The 23275-nt window shown below is 58.4% G+C and overlaps 2 protein-coding genes across 2 annotated transcripts in view; one reads left to right on the top strand and one right to left on the bottom strand.

Annotated features, from left to right (window-relative positions):
* Positions 1–441: 441 nt before the first annotated feature.
* Positions 442–2419, top strand: NCLIV_047080 (conserved hypothetical protein; the record flags this gene model as incomplete). Its single annotated transcript, XM_003884258.1, has 4 exons — positions 442–536; positions 1109–1217; positions 1760–1846; positions 2324–2419. The coding sequence occupies 4 exons, from the start codon at positions 442–444 to the stop codon at positions 2417–2419; spliced, it is 387 nt and encodes a 128-aa protein (XP_003884307.1).
* A 1056-nt stretch (positions 2420–3475) lies between these two features.
* The window catches only part of NCLIV_047070 (hypothetical protein), a gene marked incomplete at both ends in the record, with an annotated part of 38599 nt that continues 18799 nt past the window's right edge, over positions 3476–23275 (bottom strand). The window contains 6 exons of the mRNA XM_003884257.1: positions 3476–3550; positions 4164–5959; positions 6479–6757; positions 7237–9327; positions 9515–12118; positions 13640–22941. Of these exons, the coding sequence (XP_003884306.1) occupies positions 3476–3550; positions 4164–5959; positions 6479–6757; positions 7237–9327; positions 9515–12118; positions 13640–22941 (16147 nt within the window). The remainder of the gene's footprint in view (positions 3551–4163; positions 5960–6478; positions 6758–7236; positions 9328–9514; positions 12119–13639; positions 22942–23275) is intronic.

Below are 23275 nucleotides of genomic sequence, written 5' to 3'. Positions count from 1 at the left end.
TTCGTGGAGCAGACGAGGTAGAGGTTTTCTGTCTTTCAGGGCGCTCCTCGTACGCTCTTTTGTTTTTCCGTCGTTCCCCCAAAGTGAAAAAACCGCTTCCTCCCTTCCGCTCCGGGTCTCTCTGGTCCCCCCGAAGTCTCCAAGCCGTTACGGATTTCTTTTTTGCGGAGAAGGCAGACGCGAAAGGCAGCACAAACATATTCACACGGTGGAAGAATTCTTCAACGTTTATGCTTCTCAAAAAAAACCTCGAGAAGTGCATAAACTCGCAGTGTGCCTGAGCGCACAAGTCCATCTGCCTCGTGCACTCTCCCCGGTGTCTCCGGACCGTTTGGATCTCAGACACCACCGGCCTGGTCTCGAAGCGTTGCCAAGGCGCGTCGCCTCGTAACGGTAGTTGGGGCCTTTCCTTCTTCCCTTTTTTTCTCACTTTTCGGAATCATGTCCTGGGCGGCGAGACTGCTCCGCCTGTCGAGCCCGCGACTCGGCCTGCTGAACCTGTGCAGGGGTGACAAGCTCGGCGCTGCCAAAGAGAAGTAAGGACACGGGGGAACGGAACAGGCACAGAAAGGCTCCTCGTGCTGAGCCGTGTCTCTGGGGCGTCTCCGGAAACCCATGAGGCGACGCGCTTTTCCAGGATCGCGAACTGGTCTCAGGCGCTTCCGAGAACGAGATCGCCTCCTCTCGTGTCGCGACTACGCTAGTCGCCCAGCCTCCGCACTCTGTTGTCCTTCAAGAACGTGTGGGCGCCCCGTCCGTTTCGAAAGAAGACAAAATTTGTCTGTCCCTTCGCGTGTGCAGTCTGCCCGCTGTCTGGGAAGATGTCCCGGCTTCCTTGTCACGATTGAACCCCGCGGGAACAGACACTAGACGACTTTGTTCCTTCTTTTCTACCTCATGTTGTTTTTGCATCGCCACGTGGTGCTCTCGGCCTTCGGCTTGCTCCTGCGTTGCCCTTCTTTCGACGGCCAATCCGCCTCTCGCCTTTTCTGGGGTTCCTGTCTCCCCCCCTCCTCCGTTTGCCTCGTTTGGGCTTCTCTGCCTTTTTTTTCCTGTCTTTCCTCATTCGCCGTGCTCCGTCCTGGTCTTGTGCGCGTTTTCCTTGCAGGGTGACCCTCAAGCAGTTCTTCGACTCGGAGTACTTCTGGACGAAGGCGAACGTCGGACCCTTTTTCCTCTTCCTGTTCACATCCCCGTTCTGGTATCAAGGAATCAAGGTGAGCATGGCTTCCACACGATGGCAGTCAGCAATCCAGAGCGGAATTGGAGAGGGGAAGCCGGTGTCGAAACCGCTGAAAAAAGGCGACAACTGGGCGTGCTCCTGGGAAAGACGCCCACCGTACCCACTGTCGGCCTTGCGAGAAGCTGTCTCCAACGGATCGCTTCGTTCTCTCGAGGTGGACGGATGAGCGACTCCAGTATAAGACAAATCCGGTTTCTTGAGGAACCACATGCGGAGACCGAAAAAAGACCAGCATCTTCCTGGGGCGTTTCTGACACTGAGATACGAAAGTTGAGGGTTCGCTTTTAGTAGAGACAGAAATAGGATGTTCCGTTAAAAGAAAAAGGGGGATCGGCTTGCCTCGATCTGTTTTTTTCGGCCAAGATCGTTTTCGCCTCAAAGTTTTTTCGCTCCCTCTTCGGGCTACAACAGAATGCAGTGTACTCTTTGTTTCTCCTTGCGTCGCGTGGCCGGGCATTCGTGGATTTGGGCGGCCTAGCTATCGACTAGGTGCTTTCTTTTCGTGTTTGCCTTCAGACAATGTACGCCTCCTGCCGCTACCGAAAGCTGAATGAGAGAGAAATCATCTCCGATCGCTACACTTGGCTGCACGAACGCATGCTGGTGAGACGCTTTTCCCCGTCCGGCTCTCCAAGCTGGGGCCTTCATTGCTGGGTCACCCCCGTTCGTGCGTTTCTTCGCACTTCTCCTCTGCTACTTTCTCTCTTGTCGCATGCAGTTCTGGGGCCACTCCACTTTCAACCACCCTTGACGCGGTTCCTCTGTGATGTTTACCCCGCCGGAGCTCGCGTTTGTCCACCGTGGAATCTTCCATTGTTTCCACACTGCACCAGACTGAGACGCCTGCTTGTTTTCGAGTATCCTTTTGGCATCCACCAGCTCTGCCGTAACCTTGGTAGCTGCACAGTCTCATGGCTAGGAAGTTTCTCTTCTCTTGCGGCCAGCGGATGTAACTTTCGCCCTCATTGCTTCGTCCCGCGTTGTTGCGTCACAAGGTTCGCTTCTTCAACTCCATTCGGCTACCCTTGCGCGCGGTTACCGCTGCAGACTGCACTGCGTTCTGTGTCGTGTTTCTCTCAGGAGGATGAGGTCGAGCGCACCCTGCTCCAGCACGTCCCCGCCGGAGGTTTCGACAAGACTCGGCCTGGATTGATTCTGGGACCGTCGATCCTGTAGACTGAATCGGAACTTTGATGTTGTGTTGTGAGCCAGAGAGAGTACACACGTGCATCTTGCTCCTTGCCGTGCCTCCTCGCTTCCGATATCCGTGGCTACCTTTGTCGGAACGTACACTTCACTCTGTGTGACGGAGGCACGCGTTCTCCTGTCTTGTAAGCAACGCCCTGGTGCCTAATTTCCCTTTCACAGTTTTTGCTCGTGAGAACAGCAACACGAAATCCGGACTGGTCGTGCAAGGGCTAAACGCTGTTGCCTATTGCCGGCGCCTCACTCTGCGCTACGCGGCCACATATATATACACATATACATATATATATTCCTATGTATGCATACAGCGATAGATGCGGGCCGCAGCGAATACCAGTTGCTTCTTCATCGGCTCCATTATGGCTCTCTTGGGGGGGGGGGGGGGGGTGCTGCCACTGGTTAGGTAGAGGCGCCGTCGGGAGATACCGGGAGAAATTTAACTCCGTACGGAATCTCCTTAGTTCACACGGATGCTAGTGATTTGCGCACAGATGCACAAGTCGTCATTCACCATTCATGTGGAGCCTTTATTTAGACGGAGAGCGAATTCTTCAAAGGTGAAAATCCACATCAACAGTTTGACAGTAGCAAAAAACACATCAGTAAGCCAATGCTCGCCTTCTCTTCTGATTCCCGTAAATTCCCCACAGCCTTTCTCACTCTTCATCCCGCACACCGCAGAGAAACCGAAGTCGCACGCGAGAGTGAACGCCTAGATAATGATGGCACGTGCTCCGGAACCTGCAATGCTAAACGAAACCGGTGTGACCTGATAGCCTCTCCAAATGAAAAAAGACGCGTCAGATCTTGACCGACACAGACCGTATGCTCGCCCCTCCCACGTGGCCTATCTGCTCAAAAGCAGTTTCCGGGTCGGATGTTGTACCTCGATCCAGACCAGGAAGAATGCGAAACGTTCTGTAGGAGGATAGAGGTTGCTCGTGCGTCCGTTTTCTGCAAATGCCGAAAGTTTTCCAGGCGTACAGACGGGGAAAGAACAGCGTCGTCCCCTTTCCACCGGCGGTCTCATGAGGACCGCCTGCTGATGCGAAGGATCTCTCTCTGGAACTCCTGGGCCTTGTCGTCCTCAACAGAGTTGAGCTGCAGAGGAAAAACGGAGTTGAGACACGGGGAGAGCCGAATGGAAAAAGACAGAGAAGTCGAACCGTCTTCCTGTCTGAGCGAAACGATACTGGCAAATGAAGAACTGCCAGGTCGCGGGCGCGGCTAAGAACAGCCCGCCTGCTTGTAGTTGATCCGATAGACGCCTGTAGACATCACGGTGGTTTTAAGAGTGAGTACACGCTCAGACAGGCGCAACACTTGCTTGAAGTGTCTTTTGCGGGCACACATGCTTACCGCAAGATCACCGCGAGGTACAGGCTTACGGACACGAGGGCGTCTGCCCCACACATCTGCGCTTGTTTCAGCGGCTGTTCACCCAACGCTGCTGGATGTGTCCATTTTTTCTCAAAAGAGAGTGTGAGAAAGTGCGCAACCCTTATTCCTTACGCTGGCTCCCACACCACAGCTCGAGAACCTTCCTCCAGCCCCGTCACAGCCCCGCGTCACCCTGTTCACGCCGACTCATCTTTCACGAGGTTTTCCTTCCACCCACGCCACGAACACGAGAGCGCTACCAGCGTTTCTGCTCAACCGCGAATCGCGAGGAGTCCGTTTATCTCATTCGCGTCCCCTCCAACGTGCAGCTTACTTGGAGAACCATCCATCGCGACGTTCGGCTGCTTCGCGTGTCTCCTGCAGCTTGTCCAGCTGCGGAGCTCGTCTGACGCCTGCCACTGGTTTGCTCGTCTCCTTTGGTGGAGCCTGCGGAGGATGCCGCTACGCTGCGCCGGCGTTCCCCCTCTCGAGAAGGCCTCGCTCGAGCTAGCGCGTGTGGCGAGCCAGGCGCGCGGTCGTTCGCTTCCTCTTCCTCCTCCAGAAGGGGGGCGGACTCCGCTGCCGCTCCATCTGCAGTTCCTCCACGGGAGTGCACGTTTCGGAAGGACGGCAGTTCGTCGCTGGTTGACAAGGGTTTGCTAGAAGAGGAGCCTTCGCCGGTTGCTTCTCTCTGTGCAGGTGGCGAAACGTCGACGACCCAGAAAAGTCGGTGAGTGGCCGCGGGGTGTTCAGATTGCTCGGCCTCGTCTGCTTCCCCCAGAGTGACACGCCAGAACCCCATACCCTGCTGCCACAGCCGCCCGAGAGCTGCGAAGCCCGCGCCGGAGAACGGCCCTCGCGTCCTGTTGCCCCCGATGCCTGCAGCGCCTGGGTCTCCGTGCGCGTCGTCGGCTTGAGAGACGAGGGCCGACGCTGCTGAGACGGCGGCGTTGCATCGACTGACTTGGCCGCTGAGCTCGTCATCCATGGCCACGCAGAGAACCACGCGGGACCGGCGACTGGAGTCTTGACCGTGCCGTCTTCGGGAAGCCGTTGCGCGCAGCGGCTGGCGAGGTAGGTCCGGCCCCGTTCCCCTTGCGTTGGAAGTTTGTCGAGGTGCGTTCGCCTTGTCCTCTGCGTCCTCGGGCTCTCTTCGCTCTCGAGGATTCGGCAGGTCCCCGTTTCCACTCTCGCGGCGCCGATCTCTCCGAGACTTGTGTTTGGCACGAAAAGACTTCTCGTCGCCAGGAGCGCGCACTGACCTCGACGGGGATGACACGCAGTGGACGCTTGAGATGTGCTTCACTTTGAACCGCAATAAAACGACAAGAGGCCACCCGACAACGACGAAACACGTATCGCTGGCGATAAGAAGAACAAAGAGGCCAGAAGAGTGCCCACCTGGTCTCCGACCTCGCTCCTGTCTGGCGGATCCCGTCTCTGGTGCGAGATGGGGAGACGGCGTCTCGAGATCCACCTGCGAAGGCGCAGCCGTCCAAAGTGCGGCTCGGACCTCTGGAGCGCGACTAGCCGCAATGCATACGGCGCGCGCTACTTCGGCAGCCGCAGCCGGAGGGCGTCGGTCCCGAGCGTGAGCAACGTAGGCCAACCCTCGCAGCGACTCCATCTGCAGCAGAATCAACTGAATGAAGGCGTCTCGTGAATCGTAGGGCATCAGAACGCGCTCCGGGCCGTAGAGCATGCGCGGCAGGGGGAGGAGGCTGGTGGCCGAAGACGACGAGGCGAACGCCAGCGCCGTGGACGCAGCTGAGGCCGCAACCAGGAGTCCTGACGACCGGGAAGAGGCCCGCAGTGAAGCGTAGTTATCGCTCAGCACAAAACGTGGAGCGATCGCTGGAGAGCCCAGGAAAGGCACGGGCGCCGCCCCCCCAGCGACGCGAGTCCCCCGCATCAGCAACAGCAGTTGCTGCAAGAGCATCTGCTGCGAAGTGCCCAGCTGAGGGCGGCGTTGCCGGAGTTGGTGGTGCAGTCCGGACGCCGACAGCGCAATGAACTCGCAGATGCCTATCAGCGGCTTTAGAACCAGCGACAGACATCCCGACAGCACGGCGGAGGGGAGGTGGACCGCACCAAGGTTCGACGTCGACACCAAGGGGTACCTTAGGAAGTCTGCAAGACGGCACCTCACACAGAGGTTACGGAAAAGCATTCAGACTTCCTCTTCTCGACCAGGGCGCGCATGACTGCGCGTTTAGCATAAACAACGTGCCTCGCGGCGAGGAGACAGATGCGTGCGCAGTGGACGCCGGCTTCGACCGGGAGCCTAGCACAGTGCTGAAACCGGCGGTAAACAACAGCCTAATGCAGCTTGTAGAGGTGTGAGGAACACACGTGCGAGGCAGCGAACTAGGCGCCAAGTCAAGTTTTGATCGTTTCCAGCACAGTGCCGAAACACACTGAGACGAGCGAGCCGGGAAGTTAGCGTCTGAAATAGGTAACCGAGGACCAACTAGCTCCATGCGCCGCTGCCACAGCGGACTTGCCAGAACTTTTTTTCCTTTGCGCAGTGTCTCCCTGTCACGAACTATGTTTGGGCACGCACTGCGCTCGAGCGCCGGAACGTAGGACGGGCCATAGTAGCCCTACAGAGCATAACTGAAGCTGCCCCGACCGGCGTTGATTCCTCACCTTGAAGCGCATCTCCGCAGTCTTCGACAAGCCGTGTCCACCCTCGTATGAGTCCTTCGAACAGAAGTGCAGGAGGCAGGCGCTGAACTTCCCGCACCTCGTCGGCGAGCCCAGCTGTCTGGGGGGCGGGCAACATCAGTTGCAAGGTCCTTGCGGCTGACGAGGACATCGTGTAACGACGGGCACTAGACTCCACGCTGCCTTGGGGCAGCACTGTGAGCGCCGACAATACGCCGGCTCCGTAGAGGCCGAACACACGAGAAACAGCATCCGCGAGACCTGAAGAAAGACAGAGAGGATGTCACACCGTCTACTGTATATGGCGCACAGGCAGACGTCATTCGAAGAGTCGCAAACTCTCTTCGCCTTTCACGAACCCGCCCGGCGCTCCACCGACGCAGGCCGGACAGGCGGTGGCCTCTCGAGAAAGCCATGCACGCCGATGCAACGCTCACGGGTGTTTCCGACGGCACAGAAGCACGGACTGTAACGTGGGCGGCTGTTTTTCTCACAGCTTTGCTGTAACAGATACCAGCGGTAGGGGACTGGTGAGTGCCAGCACCCAAAAAGTAACATTTGCACGGTTCAACCAAGATCGATGGAAATTCTAGAATGTGCTGACAGCCACCCAGGGAGGTTCAAGTGCCCCCATCACGTGTTTTCGCGACATGACGGTACTCAGAATTTGAATACGCCATCATCTGCGCTGCTCAGTGGGCCACAAGTTGCCAGTCCTGAACAGAAAGACAAACTGTTACCTTCAAGGATGACAGACGCTGCAGCGCCGAGAGCTTCTGCTCTCACGAGCAAGTTTCTCCTAACGAGATCAGAATCTGCGAGGAATGCTGAGGCGAGAGCATTTGATCCAAGCCACATGGGCCCCACAAGGTGGCCGTCGGCCCCCGGTGTCCGCCCGACGTGTCCCGCGTAGTCCCGTCCCGGCGGCGACGGATGCGCCGCGTTGCCTGGAGAAGGCCTCGCGCCGTCGTCTGCGTGGGGATTGAAAGCTGTAGCCAGGAAGGCCTCAAAAGCTTTTGCGCGCTCTTGCCAAGCCCCCATATTCAAAAGGCCGTCAGTGGAGAGCACGGCGGTAGTCGCAGCCATCTTGAGCTGCGTTCGAATGTGTTGGGAAAGAAAAAACAAAACAAGAGGCAGAGGCAGGCGAGCGTAGTCGAACGAGAATTGTCTGAGGTTAACAATAGCGTTCTCCACGTTCATCGACCGGAGAAACACAGACAGAAGACGGTCCACCACTGACGACTCGTGAGTGAGTCTGTGGTGCGTCAAATGACTTCCTGTCTTGCGTGTTTGCGCCGAATCCGGAAGCCAGAGGACTCCTCCCAACAACATGATTCGTTCGTAACGCGATCCACAGGTTCGTTCAGCAGGCGTGTTCGTAAGGCTGACGCTGCTCTGAGTCAGGCCTATTTGTCGTGGTTGTACATCCTGGGGCTTTGCCGAAGGCGGGACAGTACCGTCGCGCGAGGCCCGCGATTCTGCTGCCGTGTTCAGGAGGTCGTCGAAGACGCAGGAGATGTTCAAGATAACGGGGTCTATTGAGAGCGAGTCAACGGCAAGCTCTTGGATGGCTGTCGCTGGCGGCATCGGAGGGGCGAAGGATGGGCCGAACGTCGGCACAGACGAAGACGGAAAACACGTGAAAAAGAAGGAAGGAAAGGTGGGCACGGTTGACGGTGAGACCGTCTGCCCAGAACCCGCTGATTGATTGCCTGATCGCTCGGGAGAGAAGAGACTCAAACGCTCCCACGTCTCGGGTTGTGGCCGACGCGGCGCTGGCCCTATCCGAAAGTGGCTCGATGGCGAATCGCCGTCCGCGATACTGGAGCCGGAACTCAGAGAGCAGCGATTCGCGTAAAACCGAGATGTTGAAAAACATTGAGGGCTTCCGAGAGACAGAGACACTGGAGGTTCGGGCCACCCAGTTCCGACAAGGCCAAAGGCGTCGGGCGCTGCAGCCAGATGCGCGTCTGGTCCCCCCGCCCGTGTTGGGCTCCTGAGATCAGCCGCAGACTCGGCGGGCACGCAGAACGGACGAGACTGCAGCTGAAGCAAAAGGGGCGACGTGGTCCCCCGAACCGTGTCGAGGAATGCGAGCGCCGTTGGAAGGATCCGGCTCATGTCGAGGTTAACGACTAGGGGAGCACATGAGACGCGGAGGTCACAGATACTCTGCTGAACGTACACCATGAAGGGATACATTCCAGGATATCCCTGTTGTCGCTTGGAAGACGCCAAAATTTGAATTCGCAGAGTTGGTGGCTCCGTGCGCCCCTCTGCCGCCACGCATTTGTCGTGCGTCCGAGCCCGCCCCTCATCAGGTGGGCTGTCTCCTCTGTTCCTGCGGACAGATCTCCCCACAACTGCCATGTTCTCACTTCGTTCTGCTCCGGTAAAAGCAGAGAGGTTCTGGCCGCCAACGTGCTCTTCGCAGTCTGCGGCCCCTGAGAGAGTGGCCACGTTGGCGCCGGTGCCGTTCGTGTAGGACGCAATCGAGGCAGGGCCAAGGACTACTGGGAAAGTGGTAGACTCTGGAGAGAAGTTGAAGAGGTGAACTTGCTGGATAGAGAAGCTGCACAAGTGCCGGGCGAGCAGTACATGTCGGCCAACCCCACCGCGGCCGTTTATAGGGACGACCCCATACGGGACGAGGTACCTGCTGGTGAGACTGAACTGGAGGGATCGCAAGTCCAGCTGAAACTGAGCAGGACACCTCAACGTCCGTGAGGAAGTCTCCCGTGGATTCCGGTACACGCCTAAGGCTCGATCAAGGCCCGAGGAAGGTGACCCGCAAATGAAAGAGAAAGACAGGCATGGCAATTGAATGGTCGCTGCAAGAAGACGCCACCACAGCAGGAAGCAAGTACGGCATGTGTTTGTAAGACGCATTGAGGAGGAAGAAACAGAACAGCTGCCGGAGTCAACTAACAGAGACACTACCCTACCGGTCATTCGACAATCTGGTAACGGCCGTGTGAGCACAGACTTCCGATCCTCGACGACTGCGTCGGGACTTACTCTTGATTCTTTTTGAGTGCAGCCGCTTTCCCGCACCGTCCAGCTCGGATCTGCAGGGGCCGGCGTTGCCTTCCACCCAGGGCCATTCCGCATTCTCGCCTCTGTTCGCCGGTATGCTGCGCTGGTTGGAGCTCTCGGCCTGCTCGGACGCTCCCCCGTCGTCCCCAGTACCGAATGAATCCCCGTCACTGTTCGCCTCGTGTCGCGAAAGGTGTTCGCTAGGAGGGGCGTGGAACGCCTCCTCGTGTGCCGCCTGTCTTCCCCCCCTCTCCGCCGCATGTAGTGCTGTCAAGGACTCTGGTGGGGGGACGTGAGAGACACTGAGAATCGCAGTGCGACCTTCAGTGCGGGAATAAAAGTAGAACGTCCGACGAGGATTTTGCAGCACGAGCTTCGTTGTCCGTTTCTTGTAAACATCCACCTCAACCCAAGCCAGATCCTCACCCACAATCTGGATGTACAGCTTTTCTCGTAAGCAGTTGAGATTCAAGCTACCGGCTTCCCTTTCGGCTGTGTTTGCTGCAGCCTCGCACGCCTTGCCTCCTGACTCTTCGCCGCCCTTAAAAACGCTGTTCCCCACTCCCCTTCCTCCTGTCGTCCTCTCCAACGTCTCCCTCACGTCCCCGAGACCGGACTGACCACTGGCTGGCGGCACGCCGCCCGATGACCGGCGGCGGGGACAGTCAGGGACGTGCTCAATTGGCTGACCAGGTCGGCGTTCTGCTGCCGCGAGCTTCTCAAACCAACGAAGTACACCTTGGCGTCCCCAGCTCCCCACCAGCTGTTGCCGTTCGTGGTCCTCCGCGCCACGCAACTCTGGCCACTGCAGAGACTGCTTGAGAATTCCGGCTGCTGCTGCCGCGGTCTCCTGGCACTTCTTTACCCCTTCTCCGAACGCTGTTTCTAACTGCTTCTGAATTCGTCGGAGTGCAGGCGGAGGCCACAGGAAGTCGCTAACAGAGCCGTTTTCAAGCGAAGGGTCATCGGCGTCCACGTATCGTGCCTGAGTCTCGAAGTAACGGTCAGCAACACTGTCACCCCAGGACGAAGACGGGTAGGCACGATGGACAACCTCCCTGTCCCGCGTTGAGTCTGGATAGAATGACGTGAAAGAGCGAGAACTCGAAAACTCACTCATTTCACCATCCCACTCTTCGCTACCCTCATGGGTTCCATACCGAATTTCGGAATCTGTCACGCTTCCGCTGCTAGAGTCCCACACGTCCGAGTCATCCCCCGTGGAGCCATCGTGATGGCGCCTGCCGCGTCGGCTCCCAGACCCATATCCGTCGCCGAAACTACTACCTGTTCGTCGGGTTTTGCCCGCCCGCCACGGCATCCCCCGTCGAAAGGAGCAAGCACTGTCGCGCGCGGCGCGATCTCGACGCCTTGTCTGCTCCCCCGTCAGGTGATCTGTGAACCGATATCTGGAGGAGGTGTCGCCCTCTTCACACATGGACGCCGCCGTTTCTCCATCCCTTTTCCGCCTTGTCCGTCGCCCCTGCAGCCTTCTCGTTGTTCCCGAGGAAGGTTGCTGTCGGGCAAGGTGCTCCTCTGCGAGGGTAGTGGAAGCTGCTGCCGCTGCAGCTGCGGCCGCGCGCCTCGCTGCGGCTGTTGCAGCGCTGTCTGCCGCCTCGCACGCGGGACAGAGAGGCAGCGCGCGCTGCAGCCAGAAGGGTTTGCTCTGACGAGGCGCAACGGAGACCGGTGGAGGCCCGCAGTTTCCCGCAGGCCAACGAGAACCAGACTGCAGGAGGCGCTTCCGAATCCCAGCTTTGCCGCCGTCGGTGGACTCTCCGGCGTTCACGCTCAAGTGTCCGCCCCTCACGTTCCTCCATCCCGCGGCTGCACGGCCGAAACAGCCTGACCCAACGGTTGCGCACGCAGTGGCCGTGAAACACACTGGGGAGCTGGTGGTCACGAGAATGTAGGATGAGGGAAGGTGGTTCTCCACATGAATTGGGGCCGTGCGAGCTGCAGAAAACGTCACGCAGGAAATACTGCCTTTGCCGCCATCGCTGTTTCCGATGGTCGCCTCGACCGCGGCGAACAAATTCCCGAGACAGTCAAGGAGTGGAAAGCTTTGACTCGCGCTGCGCATCGCTGCAGCCAAAGCTGCTTCCGGTGAGCATTCAGCGACTCCTGGTGAAGCTCGTGAAACTCTGTCTGCATCCCCTGCGTCTGCGACGGCCTCCGTGCCGGATGCGATGTCACGCCCATCACAACTCGTCAGAAGCGAATTCAAACCGCCAAATGCAGCCGAGCTGGTTCCTGGAGGTCGGTGTCTGGAGGCGTGATCCGGGAAACGCAGAGAAGGCCTTCCGTCACCTGTGTCTGCCTTTGTGGCAGCGTCAACCGGACGATAAGCCGCCGTATCAGGTGCGGGGCAAGACACATATAGGCAGTCTGTCCAGAGGAAGTACGGCAAGGGGGGGCTAATGTGAGGCAGCGGCCGCGAGGGGAGCACTGGGACGCCAGCAGCCCGCATGTCAGAGGGATCTGCTGACAGGTGACTGGCTGTTCGACCACGATAAGACGGTGCGGCCCTTCTATAAGACGAAGTGCTTGCGTCGAGACTATTTCCTGACGATGACATGTACCCGTCTGAAGTGTCAGAAACCGATGAAAGGAAGGAACGGGAACGTCTCGCGGGATGATGGGAGACGGAGGAGTCGACTGAAGAGAGCCTCCGTGGTAACACGTGATTGCGCTCAGGTATGAAATGGCCAGCTGAACACGAGCGGCTCAGAGGGCTTGATTCGCCTTCGTGCAACTGCGGTCCTGTGACTCTCAGTCTAGAGAGGCTAGACGTGCGGCTCGGGCCTTCACTGTTCAGGGATGTTGTACGATCTGGCAACCCAACAGTCGCACTGGAGGCATGACGCCGCCTGCTTGGCTCGACTGGAGTGCGAGCACCTGTCCGCGAGGACGCCCTTCTAGGGAAACTGGGATCGAGGGCGAATGATTGCGGTGACGGCGCTGGGGTCCGCGCGGATTGCCAGAGGTTAGGCATGGATCCGGTACCTGGTCGCAACAGCGATGAAGGTACTCCCGCAAGATCCCCGTCTGGACCTCCGCTCTGGTCTGCTGCGTCTCGTCTTTCGCCGGATCGACTTCCCGAAGCATATTCCCACTGCCTAGACAGTCGAAATTCGGTGGAGGGCCATCTCCCGCTCAGGGTACTGTCAACCGATCTGCTCGGCCACCATGGGTAATTTCGCACGCGTCGAGCACCCTCCTTAAGCCAGTCGTCTTGAAGGTTTGTCCTGGAATTGTGTTCAGGTTCAGGGAAAACGGAGGTTGCGGCACTCCTGCGCTCTCTGCTAAGGCCGCGAAGCACATGCGCGCCATCGTTTTGGTCAACGCGCCCCCGCGACACCTGACGGTCACCGAGCCCTGGCGCACAGAGCCTGTCATCCTGTTCGAGAGAACCGATACCACCAAACTCTGTTGAGGCGGCGGACTTCCGCAGATGCAAAGGCAGGCGTCTTTGCCCTTTGGCAGCGTGATGCGACGCTGCGCTAATGCGACCAGAAGTGCTGTTCAGCAACGAAACTCCACTCCGGCTTCGCTTGGAATAGCCTCGGACGAAGTTCTCTGTATGTTGCCGACGCACCCCGTGGGCGCCGGTATGAGAGTCCCCCCACAGCGCATGAAACGCAGACCGAGCGCGTCGCACTGGCTGTTGTTCGATGGGAAGAGGATGTGTATCTATGATGTCTCTTTCCAGAGTTAGTCGCCGCCGCCGCACACGCACTGGTTCGTGTCCTAGGGGCTCTCCGGCTTCTGATCGGACACTGCCCACAGAGTGTCTGAGTTCCCGCGGGTGATCTGCCCACTGATCACGGGGAAGTGGCATGTGCGGGCGAGGTCTTGTTCGCACGTGTTCAAAGCTGCTTATCTCAGGAACTGAATATAGAGCACGTCTCCCCTCGGCCGCCGACAATGGCTGGTGGGAATGGTAGCCTGGTACATTCCAGTGGCCATCCGAAATGCCAGGGTGTCCTGGTGGGAAAGGCGCCTCGACTCTGCTTCGACGCCAGCGTGCATGGCCTGGTCCTTCATAGAGGCGTGCCTGCCTGAGGCCCTCTGGTATCGATTCAAAGATTCCCCCAGATGACATACCCGTGCTCCTCCGGAGGTCCATACTCATGCCCCGGAACAGGTCGCCGACATCCTCAACCGCTCCCCGGGAGTGGAGGTCTCCGTCGCTCGGCAGGTTCCTCAGAAGCGCGTCGTCTTCTTTCCAGGACGCGACACTCCCATTGACAGTGCTGCTAGCATCCGACAAACGTTCTCCATCACTAGCGGCAGCCAGCGCAGCGGCCGCACCGTCTCGGCAATAACGATCTTTCATCAGAAGGACGTCCTGTTGCCGCAGCACGTCGAGAAGCCGCATTCCCTCAAACGCAGGATGCGGCAGCAGGAGAGGGGAATCAGATGGTAAGGCGCGCTCTCCAGCGTTCAATAGGCGACCCATATGCGGCTGATGTGGGTGCTGGCCGTACATCTGCGGTTCCTGGAATGTCGTATATGGCGAGGAATAGGTATGGGACGATAGTCTAATGTTGACGGCGTAGGCGACTGTTGGATCCGGAAAATGAAACACAGCTGCAGCTCCCTTGGGCAAAAACAGAATGGGAGCCGAGGGGCTGAGGAAAACCGTGTTGAAGAGGGACAAAGCTTGGTCAGCTTCATCGTCGTCAGCGCGGTCACGGAGAGGCCGGCCGATTCCCTGCTCGGGCCACATGGCGGAACCGAGGCTTTCATGGGAAGCGAAGGGTGCACGGAAATATATGCTATCGCGATGGAGGCTGCCGCTGGGAGATTGCGGAGGGAAGTAGGAAAGCATGGCAAATGGTACGCTCACGTTCGCCTGACGAATCTCCAAGTCTACATCCAGGGAATTGATAAAGATGAACCGAGGAACGAACTGGAGCAACACAGATCGAGCTGCCAATAAAGAGGACGCCGACAGGAGTGCGGTCGACAACGGGGTAGCCCACGGCGCGAAGCAGGGGAAAGATGTCGCTGCTCTGGGAAACGGAGGCGTAGAGCGGTCTTCGTCGGACGACATCGGCGTCGCAGGCGACACGCACGGGAACTTCTCAGACGCCATCGTGCCATCCTTTTCGTTGTCCGAGTCATTGTCCCGCCAGCGGTCGTCTGCCCTTGACGTGGAGACGGACGTCCCAGGACGAGTCAGTCTGCCACCGGTCTGATGTGCGGCACTCGAAGCTTGGCGAGATGTAACCGGCAGCGCTGGCGAAGAGCAAGAATTGTGAAGCAGTGTCGGAAACATCGTGAGAGCAAGAAGCTGGGTATCCGGAGTGCACGCTCCTGACTGCTGGAGGACCATGTCGTAACAGCCTATTCGCAACGGGACAGCTTCCTGTGGTGGAGAAATGGTAGGAGGTAAAACGAGAGAGCTTCCCAAGTCCGCGGGCGAGTCTTCCTTCGATTCCTCTGCCACGATTGCTCCCCCTCCCTTTGTGCCGGGTCTGCGTATCGCTGAAAAGTAGGAAAGCAGCGAACGTGAACTGAGTAAGACCCGGACGTCGAGAACACCCGCAGACAGAGTAAATTGGTTCATGGCAAGTGCCGCAGCCAGGCGACGACGACACCGTTGCAGCGCGCCAAACTCAGTCTCGGTGCCTCGGTCTGCGCAGCCAGACCCCGAGCACATTCCGGGAAACGCGAGTGGCTCTCCAACTGGTCCAGGGTAACTGCAGCGTTCAGGAGACGTGCAACGCTGCATGCCCCAGCTACCAGATGCCGCATGCATCATACTGCTTGCCCCACTCCGGCAAGCCGCGAACGGGAACAGGCCCTGGCCGCGACACCCATAGAATTCTGAACGGGCGTCATCACTGTCATCATAGCCGCACAGTCCGGTCGAATTCGAGTGACGCAAATGGGTCGCCGATCTTCGTGTTGAACGCCTCCGTTCGTAGCGCTCTTTTCCGCCTTCCCAGCCACCCGATGAAGCGCAGACTTGGGCTAGGCCTTGTCCGCGTCCACCGGCGTCGCACGACGTTTGCTGCTCAGATCGCAGAAAGCAACAGCCGACTTCAAGGACGGAAGAGGCTAAAAGAAGTGGACTTGCACCAGCCCCGGCGAGGTTTGCTGTAATGGTGCCGTCTGCCGACCCACTGATCTTGGACCGCTTCAGTGCAGTGGGGGTCCAGCTGCGTCTTCCAGCTGTGAGCCAGATGCTGCGGCTGCTCCGATGAGAGCGCGTGACCTGGTGTCTGTCGGACTGTGAAGACACATCGACTTGAGACATTCCACTGTCCGAGGCTTTGCGAATAACAGATCCGCCCGATAATCGCTTTAGAAGTCTCCTTCTCGGGAATGAGAGCGCTCTCACGGTCAGAGGCGCCCCTGAGGAATGTTTTATTCCATGCAGGGCGCCCCACCTCCGTCGCCTACCTCTGGTGCCAGTTTCCGCTGTACCACGCCATGTTCGGCTCGGCGTTACTGTCAATCTCGAGAGCCTTGTGTTGGATTGACGGTGCTTCGCCAGTGTGCGTCGAGCAAGACGTCCTGCGCCGCGGCTGCTAAGCGGAGCCTCGGAGTCGCCTTTGGCATGCCCGTTGCGCTCCGTGGGCCAGCTTTCATCTGAGATAGATTCAGCCTCGCTGGGCAGCGGTGCTGCGCAAAAACCGCGTGCTAGGTCAGCCGCCTTCTCCCAACTGGTCGCCGACCGTCGCCGCGGAGCTTGAGGCAGGAAGGAGAGCGGCGCTTGAATGCAACGTTGCGACAGCCAGACAGGAGCAGAAATGATCATGGTCAGAGCAGCCGCTACCCCAGGAAAGTGGGGTGGCAGCGCGGGATCAAATGGGGAGTAAATGGCGGTGATTCGCACTTCGAAGACTTTTCTCTTGTGGAGATCGGGCACGCGAATCACTTGTACTTCATGTACCGGACTTTTCGAATAAGCCATACCAATTCTATAGGCTGGCCGCTGATCAGCTCTGTGTAAGCATCCAGATGCTCCATAGGACAGTTCCCCTCCTGCACTTAATTTGCCAGACGCCTCCGTGGAGCCTTGATTCGCGTAGTTATGGCCGTTGTCCCATCTGGTGGCCGTGGCATGGCCTGGAGACTCAGCGTCAGTTTCCTCCACCGGAGAAGTCACGTCCCATACACGGTAAAATCCGCTCCAGCTAGATTGAGGGAACTTGACAGATGCAAGCAAGACCTCCGCGCCGTGGACTCCACAGCAAAGACGCTGCTGAAGAGATGGAACTGTAACTTCGCACGACCCTCTACCAGCAGCTGCTGCAGCTTCTTGGGCCCGTGCGATGATATCGGCGCGCTCATCCACCTCTTTGGCGAGGGGAAATCCTTCAGCGTGTGACTGGCCGCCACAAGCTGCCCAGGACCCAACGTATGAAGACGACCCAGGCTGGCATGCGCCTTCAGCATGTCGGCGGTTCGTCTCACAGGGTTGGGAAGAGGTGGGCCAGACCTCCCTTTCGGCGCCCGCGTCCCTCTCTGATTTCACGTCACTGTGATCGTTCATTCGTTGCCCGATTGTCGGAGCTACAGCGTCCTTCAGGCGCAGAGTCACGGGGAAAGGCAGATGATTACAGATGCGCAGCGGCACTTTCACAACCCAAGTGCTCCTCTGGCAACGTTGCCACATCTCCAGGTCTTCACTTTCGTCGTCATTGAAGAGGTCTCCTAAGCGCATGAAACTTGAACCAGAAGCCAAATCATCGTGCGGGTCATCTTCCGTAACCCCAAGGCCACGAGGAGGTCCGCCGCAGCATCCGACAAAGGGTGGAAGAAGACACGGGGTATCGACGATACGTCCCTGACTGCCGCTGTTCGTTACTCTGTCTCTTGCCGGTTTCCACATGGTACACGAGTAAAATGCCAGCAAGAAAACGCGGTCGGAACCACCAGCGGAATATGCAGTCGTCTTTCTCGGTGAGCGTCCCAGGCTGAAGGAGGCTGCTCTCCACTGGGAGACGGTTGACAGGCATCGGAGTTGTTTAAGCGACGGCTGGCTCTTTGGTTCGCCACGAAGGCCGATAATGGAGCAGAACACTCCTGGCACCCCAGCAGGCTGAAACGATCGTCCAGATGCCCAGACCTGGCTCCCTTCATCCCCTCGAGACCCAGCAAAAGAACTAGCGTCGTGCCACTTTTTAATGCCCCGGTGCCCAGCCTGTTCCGACGTGATGCCTGCTGGTGATGAAGAACTGGAGAGCGATCCACCCGTCGAACGAAGCTGCAGTTTCAGAGACAACATAGTGGAAGTGTCGAAAGTCAAAGGCCTGCGTGGCCTTCTATGAATGATCTTGTCTATGATCGTATCGTTCCCGGTTCCGCAACGCGAAGGATAAGGAGTTGGTTCAGCCGCAGCGGCCGCCGTCCGCGTCGCGGCCAAGCTCGACAACCCTCCAGACGCTGAGGCGTCGAGAAAAAAACCATTGTCCACGGTCCCAAGAGCCACAGCAGGCAGGCTGTATGTGCCGCCCCGTGCGGGACAAACGAATTCTCGCAACATAATGTTCTTCCCTGACGTTGCTGAGGTGGAACCTCGGAAGGTCGATTTCTTCCCTTTCACAGCCCGGGCGAAGACGGGCAAGACGCTGCTCGCCCTTGCCGGCGTGCTCCGTCGGGACACCAAGGGGACCACTGAGGAAGCAGTTTCTTTCTGGTCGCCTGGACCGGCGGAAACTTCGGGCCCATGGTTCTGTAGCTGGTCTCCTGTTTCTTCTAATCCCGGCAGGCGACCCCGGCTCGCGTCGTCTTGCGACTGTAGAGCAGCGTGGCAGTTGCCGTGTCTCTCCTGAAGCAGCTGCTCCCGAAGCATCGTGCCAGCCGTGCCTCCGGTCGCAGCATATCTTCTCTCTGCGGTATCCCCGGAGTCACCCGCTGTAGCAGAACGCTTACGATCGCGCTCCACTCCGGCCGCCCGACTCTTGCTGGATGCGTGGACTTGCGGCATCACGATGCCGAGTTCGCAGGACAGAGGGAAGGGCGTGAGGTTCCTTAGCGTCAGGGGAGAGCCGATGGTAATCAGCTGCTGCTGCTCATCTGGTGATGTCGCTCCCGCGCTGACCACCGCCCGGGCCAGTAGCAAGTGCTGAACGTGGCACACGCACATGGTGTTGCCGCTGAGCTGACCGTCTTGCATGGTCTCCTCATAACCCGGATCCGTGGTTGCTGAAGTGTCCGTTTTACCCATACCCTCCGGTTCGGAAGGTGGCCGATTTCCATCCACATGCAGTGCCTGGACAATGGGTAAGCGGAGTACACCCGCGGAAGGCAAATTCGGAAGCTCTACGCACATCCACACCTCTGGTGCCGCCAGGGCCGCCTTGACAAGACTGGCAAACTGAGTGGCCATATCCGAGTCAGTTCTTCGAGAGTTTCTTTGCCGGAAGGAAACGCCTCTCAGTAGAGGCGAACGGACACCCCGCAATCGGCTTGCCGTCGCTTTGACGTGGTGCAGCGACACACGAGCTCGCCTCACACGCACGTTTTCACACCTGCCATTCCTAGCTTTGCCTTGCATCTTTTGGCAGGTCGGCAGCATAGGCTTCCTTCTCAGCGGGGTGGCGGGCATCGAGGAACTTGTACGCGCATGCGGAGAGCTTTTAACCTCTGGATCCGTATTGTTCACGGCCACCACGCGCAACCTGCAGCTTCGATGATCGCAGCGAGTCTGCGGATCCCCGTAAAAAAAAGACGCGTCGAAAGCTACCACCTGGTCCGGAGCCAACAACCTCACAGGACCAGTTCTTCGGTTTTCAGTGCCGCTCCCAATAGGCTGTTCGGGTGAGTTTGCAAAGCCGTGCAACGACAGGGACGTCGACGCGACTGCTTTCGTCTGGAAGGTGTCGACAGTCAACAGTCCCGGCGACGGCTCGACCGACAGGAGCATAGGCAGCCCCGATGCATTGTGGAGAAACAGTGCGAAGTCTCGAAGCCGATAGATGTCCGGACTGCTCCCAAAACTGGACAAACAATTTACCGAGCGGCTCTCCACGTCGCTGATCTTCGGATGATTGGTGCCAGTGTCGGTCACACAAGGCAGGCGACAATACGGGATTACCCGAAGACTATCCCTGCTTCGAAAAGGCCGCTCTGCACGCATAACCTCGTTTGGAGGAGGCCGAACACCTGGGTTTGCATCAGGCTGCCAACCCATTATTTTATCACTGCGCAATGCAACGTCTCCTGGCGCCTGTGCTGAGGGATCAGCAGTCTTCGAGCGCTGACCAGCGCGTGCTACTTTGCAGTTTTTGGAGGGGTCTGACGGACTGCTAGAGGCACCAGGTAAGCCAGTGGCTCCATGTGAACCTCTCGCGTCGCTCGCCAGCTCCGTCCCGCCGCCATATCTTATGTCCGGTTCCACTAAGCCGTTTTCAAGCCTGACATCTGACCACGACTGGCCGCCGGTCATCGCCTTTCCCTTCTGCCTGAAGCCAGGGTATCCAGAAAAGGGCTGTCGCCGTGTCGTCGAGCTCCCGGGAGCACGCACACCGACCGTGTCCATAGAGTTCAAGGGCTCCTCTAGCGTAATCCCCGTAGAAGCGACGCTGCGTTCTACCACGGGAGGGAGACTAGCGGGGGCTGCCGAGGTAGTAGAGGTAACAGAAGGAATCCTACCGCCCGCGCCCAGATCCTCCGACGTTACGGACATCAGTTGTTTGCCTCGTCTGTAAGTGGCCTTAAACGGCGCATTCTTCTGGAGGTATCGGGGGTCGGGCCGCCTTTGGGGACTGCAGAGGGACAACTGGTCGCCCCGCGGATCCGTTTCAGGCCTCGAATATGGTAGGTCTCCGGTAACTGACCATCTTCTGTACACTCCGGCATGACGTGGCATTTGGTCAGCAGTTGGATCTCCACTTGTGACTTGCTCGTCTTCGACCCACTGGGACGGAAGCAGCCATTCGGCAGCGGCGTGAGCCCAGAACGCTGTATTTTCGCGGTTGCTGTGCTCCGCAGCCTTTGCCCACTCCAGCCGTAGGTGTTTCAAGAGGTTGACCAGCGTGTGTAGATGCCAGGACGCGAACGCCACACGTACAACGCCTTGTTTATTTTGGTCCGGAGATCTGCCGCCGACTCTGGCGAACAATGGCAGGGCCGTCGGCAGAGAGCCATGGAATAAAGTGGTTTCTGACACGGCAAGGTTGGCGACGGTCGTGCCGCGGCGCAGTTCCATCCTGGCCAATTTCTGAAGGTTCCCAGTCGTGCTGCCCCGGTTTCGCGCAACTGGTGATGCCGGCATCGCCTGAGGAGCCACGCGCCGGCCGACGCCAGCCAGAGCATGAGACTTCTGCGCTGGTGGTTTTTCGGATAGGGTGAAGACAATATCAGCCGAGTCGGTGCTCAGCGACGCTCGGAAGGACGCCGTGAATGCGTCGACAACGGGCTCCCAGACTTCCTCCACCTCAATGCCAGGCTCGGCAGCCGGCACATAGTCGCCCCGCATACCGTGAACGTCGCTTTCCCATCCTGTAGAAGACGCCTGCCGAGGGGAGCAGTTCAGCGCTTTCTCCAACCCCCCCTCACATCGTTCAGCTGTACCCAAACCGCTGCTAGTTCCTGACAAACTCGCCCTCATGTTTACCGGCGTCGTTTTCCCGGAGTGCTCAGTGTCAGAAAAGGGTTCCGTGCCTGCGACCGTCGACGGCCCCACAGATGTGCCCCTCCGGTTCGTCGTTGCGTCATCGTTTGCCACACGGCTGCCTTTAGCTATCCGGTGCTCGGCACTGTCTTTTCCTTCTCGAGAACCCCGTGCACATTTCTCCCTGGGATGCACGCGTAGGAGCGCGTCTGGTGACGGAGACGACGATCGCCGGTGATCCTCCCTTGTGCGAAGTGAGGAGCCGCTCCGCTTTGATGAGCAGATGCTGCCAGTTCGTCGCTGCGGTCTGGGCATATATGCAGACTCATCTGGACTCAGTAAAGCACCTCCGGCGGAGCCTGAGTTGCGCGCGGTTGACCGGGCTCGCCTCCGTGCTCGGCCACGCAACAGCCCAGTCTGTGCTGCCGCTGAAGTCGCAGCGACTGTCGAGTGCTGCACAAGCGACCTCTTCGCCATCACGTACGCCTCGACTTTGACAACGGCTTCACCGTTGATAAGCATATTTTCTGAAAACAGACCATTTTTCGTTACTCCAGCTGCTGCGCCGCTCTTCGTATTCACCTCCCCATGTTGAAGCAGCTGCTTCTGAAGCAGCATCAAGAGATACTGCGCCCCGCGTAGGTCTTCAGCATCGCCTTCCCCATTCGTGTGATCCCTCCCGTCTTCCATCCTTCTGCGCTTTGGTGGGTGACGCTCCTCCACCAGCGTTTCCCGTCCAGGTCCGCCAAAGTGTTCCGGAATCAGGGATGTTGCAGTCTTACTTGGTATTGCCACTGACAGGGTGTAACCGGGTTGAACAAGTGTGTTCGTTCCCGCAGCTCGAATGTTTCTGATGGTGATCCTCATCAAAGGATGTGATTCATGAGTCCTCGGGCCTCTCATAAGGACACGATGTGAACGACTTGACCCAGAAGTCTCTTCTACAGCGGCGCCTGCCTGACAGCGCTTCCGCGCCTCTCCCACTGGTCGTTGTGAATGACTCCTCTGAGATCGGATGCCGCTGCCATATCCTCCTATAGATGAGACTGGACGACCCGCAATGACGTTCGTCGCTGGCTCAGATACCGCTTGAAGCACCGTGGCACCAGCGCCTGACGCTGCTCCCTCACAAGTCCGAGACATTGGCCAGAGCTGATGGGGTTCGAGGTCACCCTCGAACACGTCATTTAAGAGTACGCACGAGAAATGCGGAAGGCTGAGCAGAAGCTGAGTGGGGGCACCCGCAAAGCCAAGGAGGTCCAGCAAAGGCGATTCCAGTGGACTCGTGGGCGCCATAGCAGGACTCGCTCCAGGCAAATTCTTTCCGAACATTCCCCCAGCCGAGCCATCCGGTGAGAAAGAAGCCGCGTTTCCTCCTATCCACGCGCCTCGCCATGCCACGATGTTTGGATAGCCGTCCGGAAGCGCCAGACGACTCTGCAGTCCTTGGTGATCGGCTTGGTCATGAGATGATCCAGCCCCGCTTAGGAGATCCTCCTGCAGCGGACGAGGTAAGTATGCCTCGTCGTCGCCAATACACCAGAAGAAACGTCTTCTAGAACCAAGCCTCCGGCAAAATCCTGGCGGTCCGGTGGCCAACCGCGGAGCTGGTCTCTGCGGCCTAGTCGGGAGTTCTCTTCCGCTTTCGGCAGGCTCGTCCGCAGGTGCGACCTGAGAGGCTCGGCACACGCTCTGTGCCGAAAGAGCATTCGCTGCCATTCCTGGGGATCCTCCACATGGGATCGAGTGAGAATGGCATGAATTATTCGCGTCCTTGCGGCAGATTTCCCCAAGCTGCTTCATCTGCTGTCTCCGTTGATTCCTCTCGAAGATACTGAGAACCAGTAATCTTTGCCTCTGCTTGTCCACGAACATTAACGATACAGCTCTTTGTAGGCGTTCAATATCCCAAGTCCGAATGCGCAGTTCAACGGGGGAAAACGAAACCAGGAGACTATGAATCGGGGGCGATAGGGGAGGCAGTCGGATCAAATGTGTTGACCTCAACGGTTCCGTCTCGTTCTGCTCTCTTACGTCTGCCGAACGTCCAAGTTGTTCACGTCGAGCAGCGTCCTCACATTCTTGCAAGTGTCCGTGAGCAGGCGAATTTTCGCAAGCTGGGAAAAGCCAGGAGACGGCTGCCGCAGTCAACGTATCCGGGCTCAGCA

The sequence above is a fragment of the Neospora caninum genome, chromosome X, assembly GCF_000208865.1.
Source record: "Neospora caninum Liverpool complete genome, chromosome X".
NCBI classification, from domain to species: Eukaryota; Apicomplexa; class Conoidasida; order Eucoccidiorida; family Sarcocystidae; genus Neospora; species Neospora caninum.
Note: the sequence above shows the minus strand (reverse complement) of the source record. Positions and strands in the feature narration are given on the sequence as shown.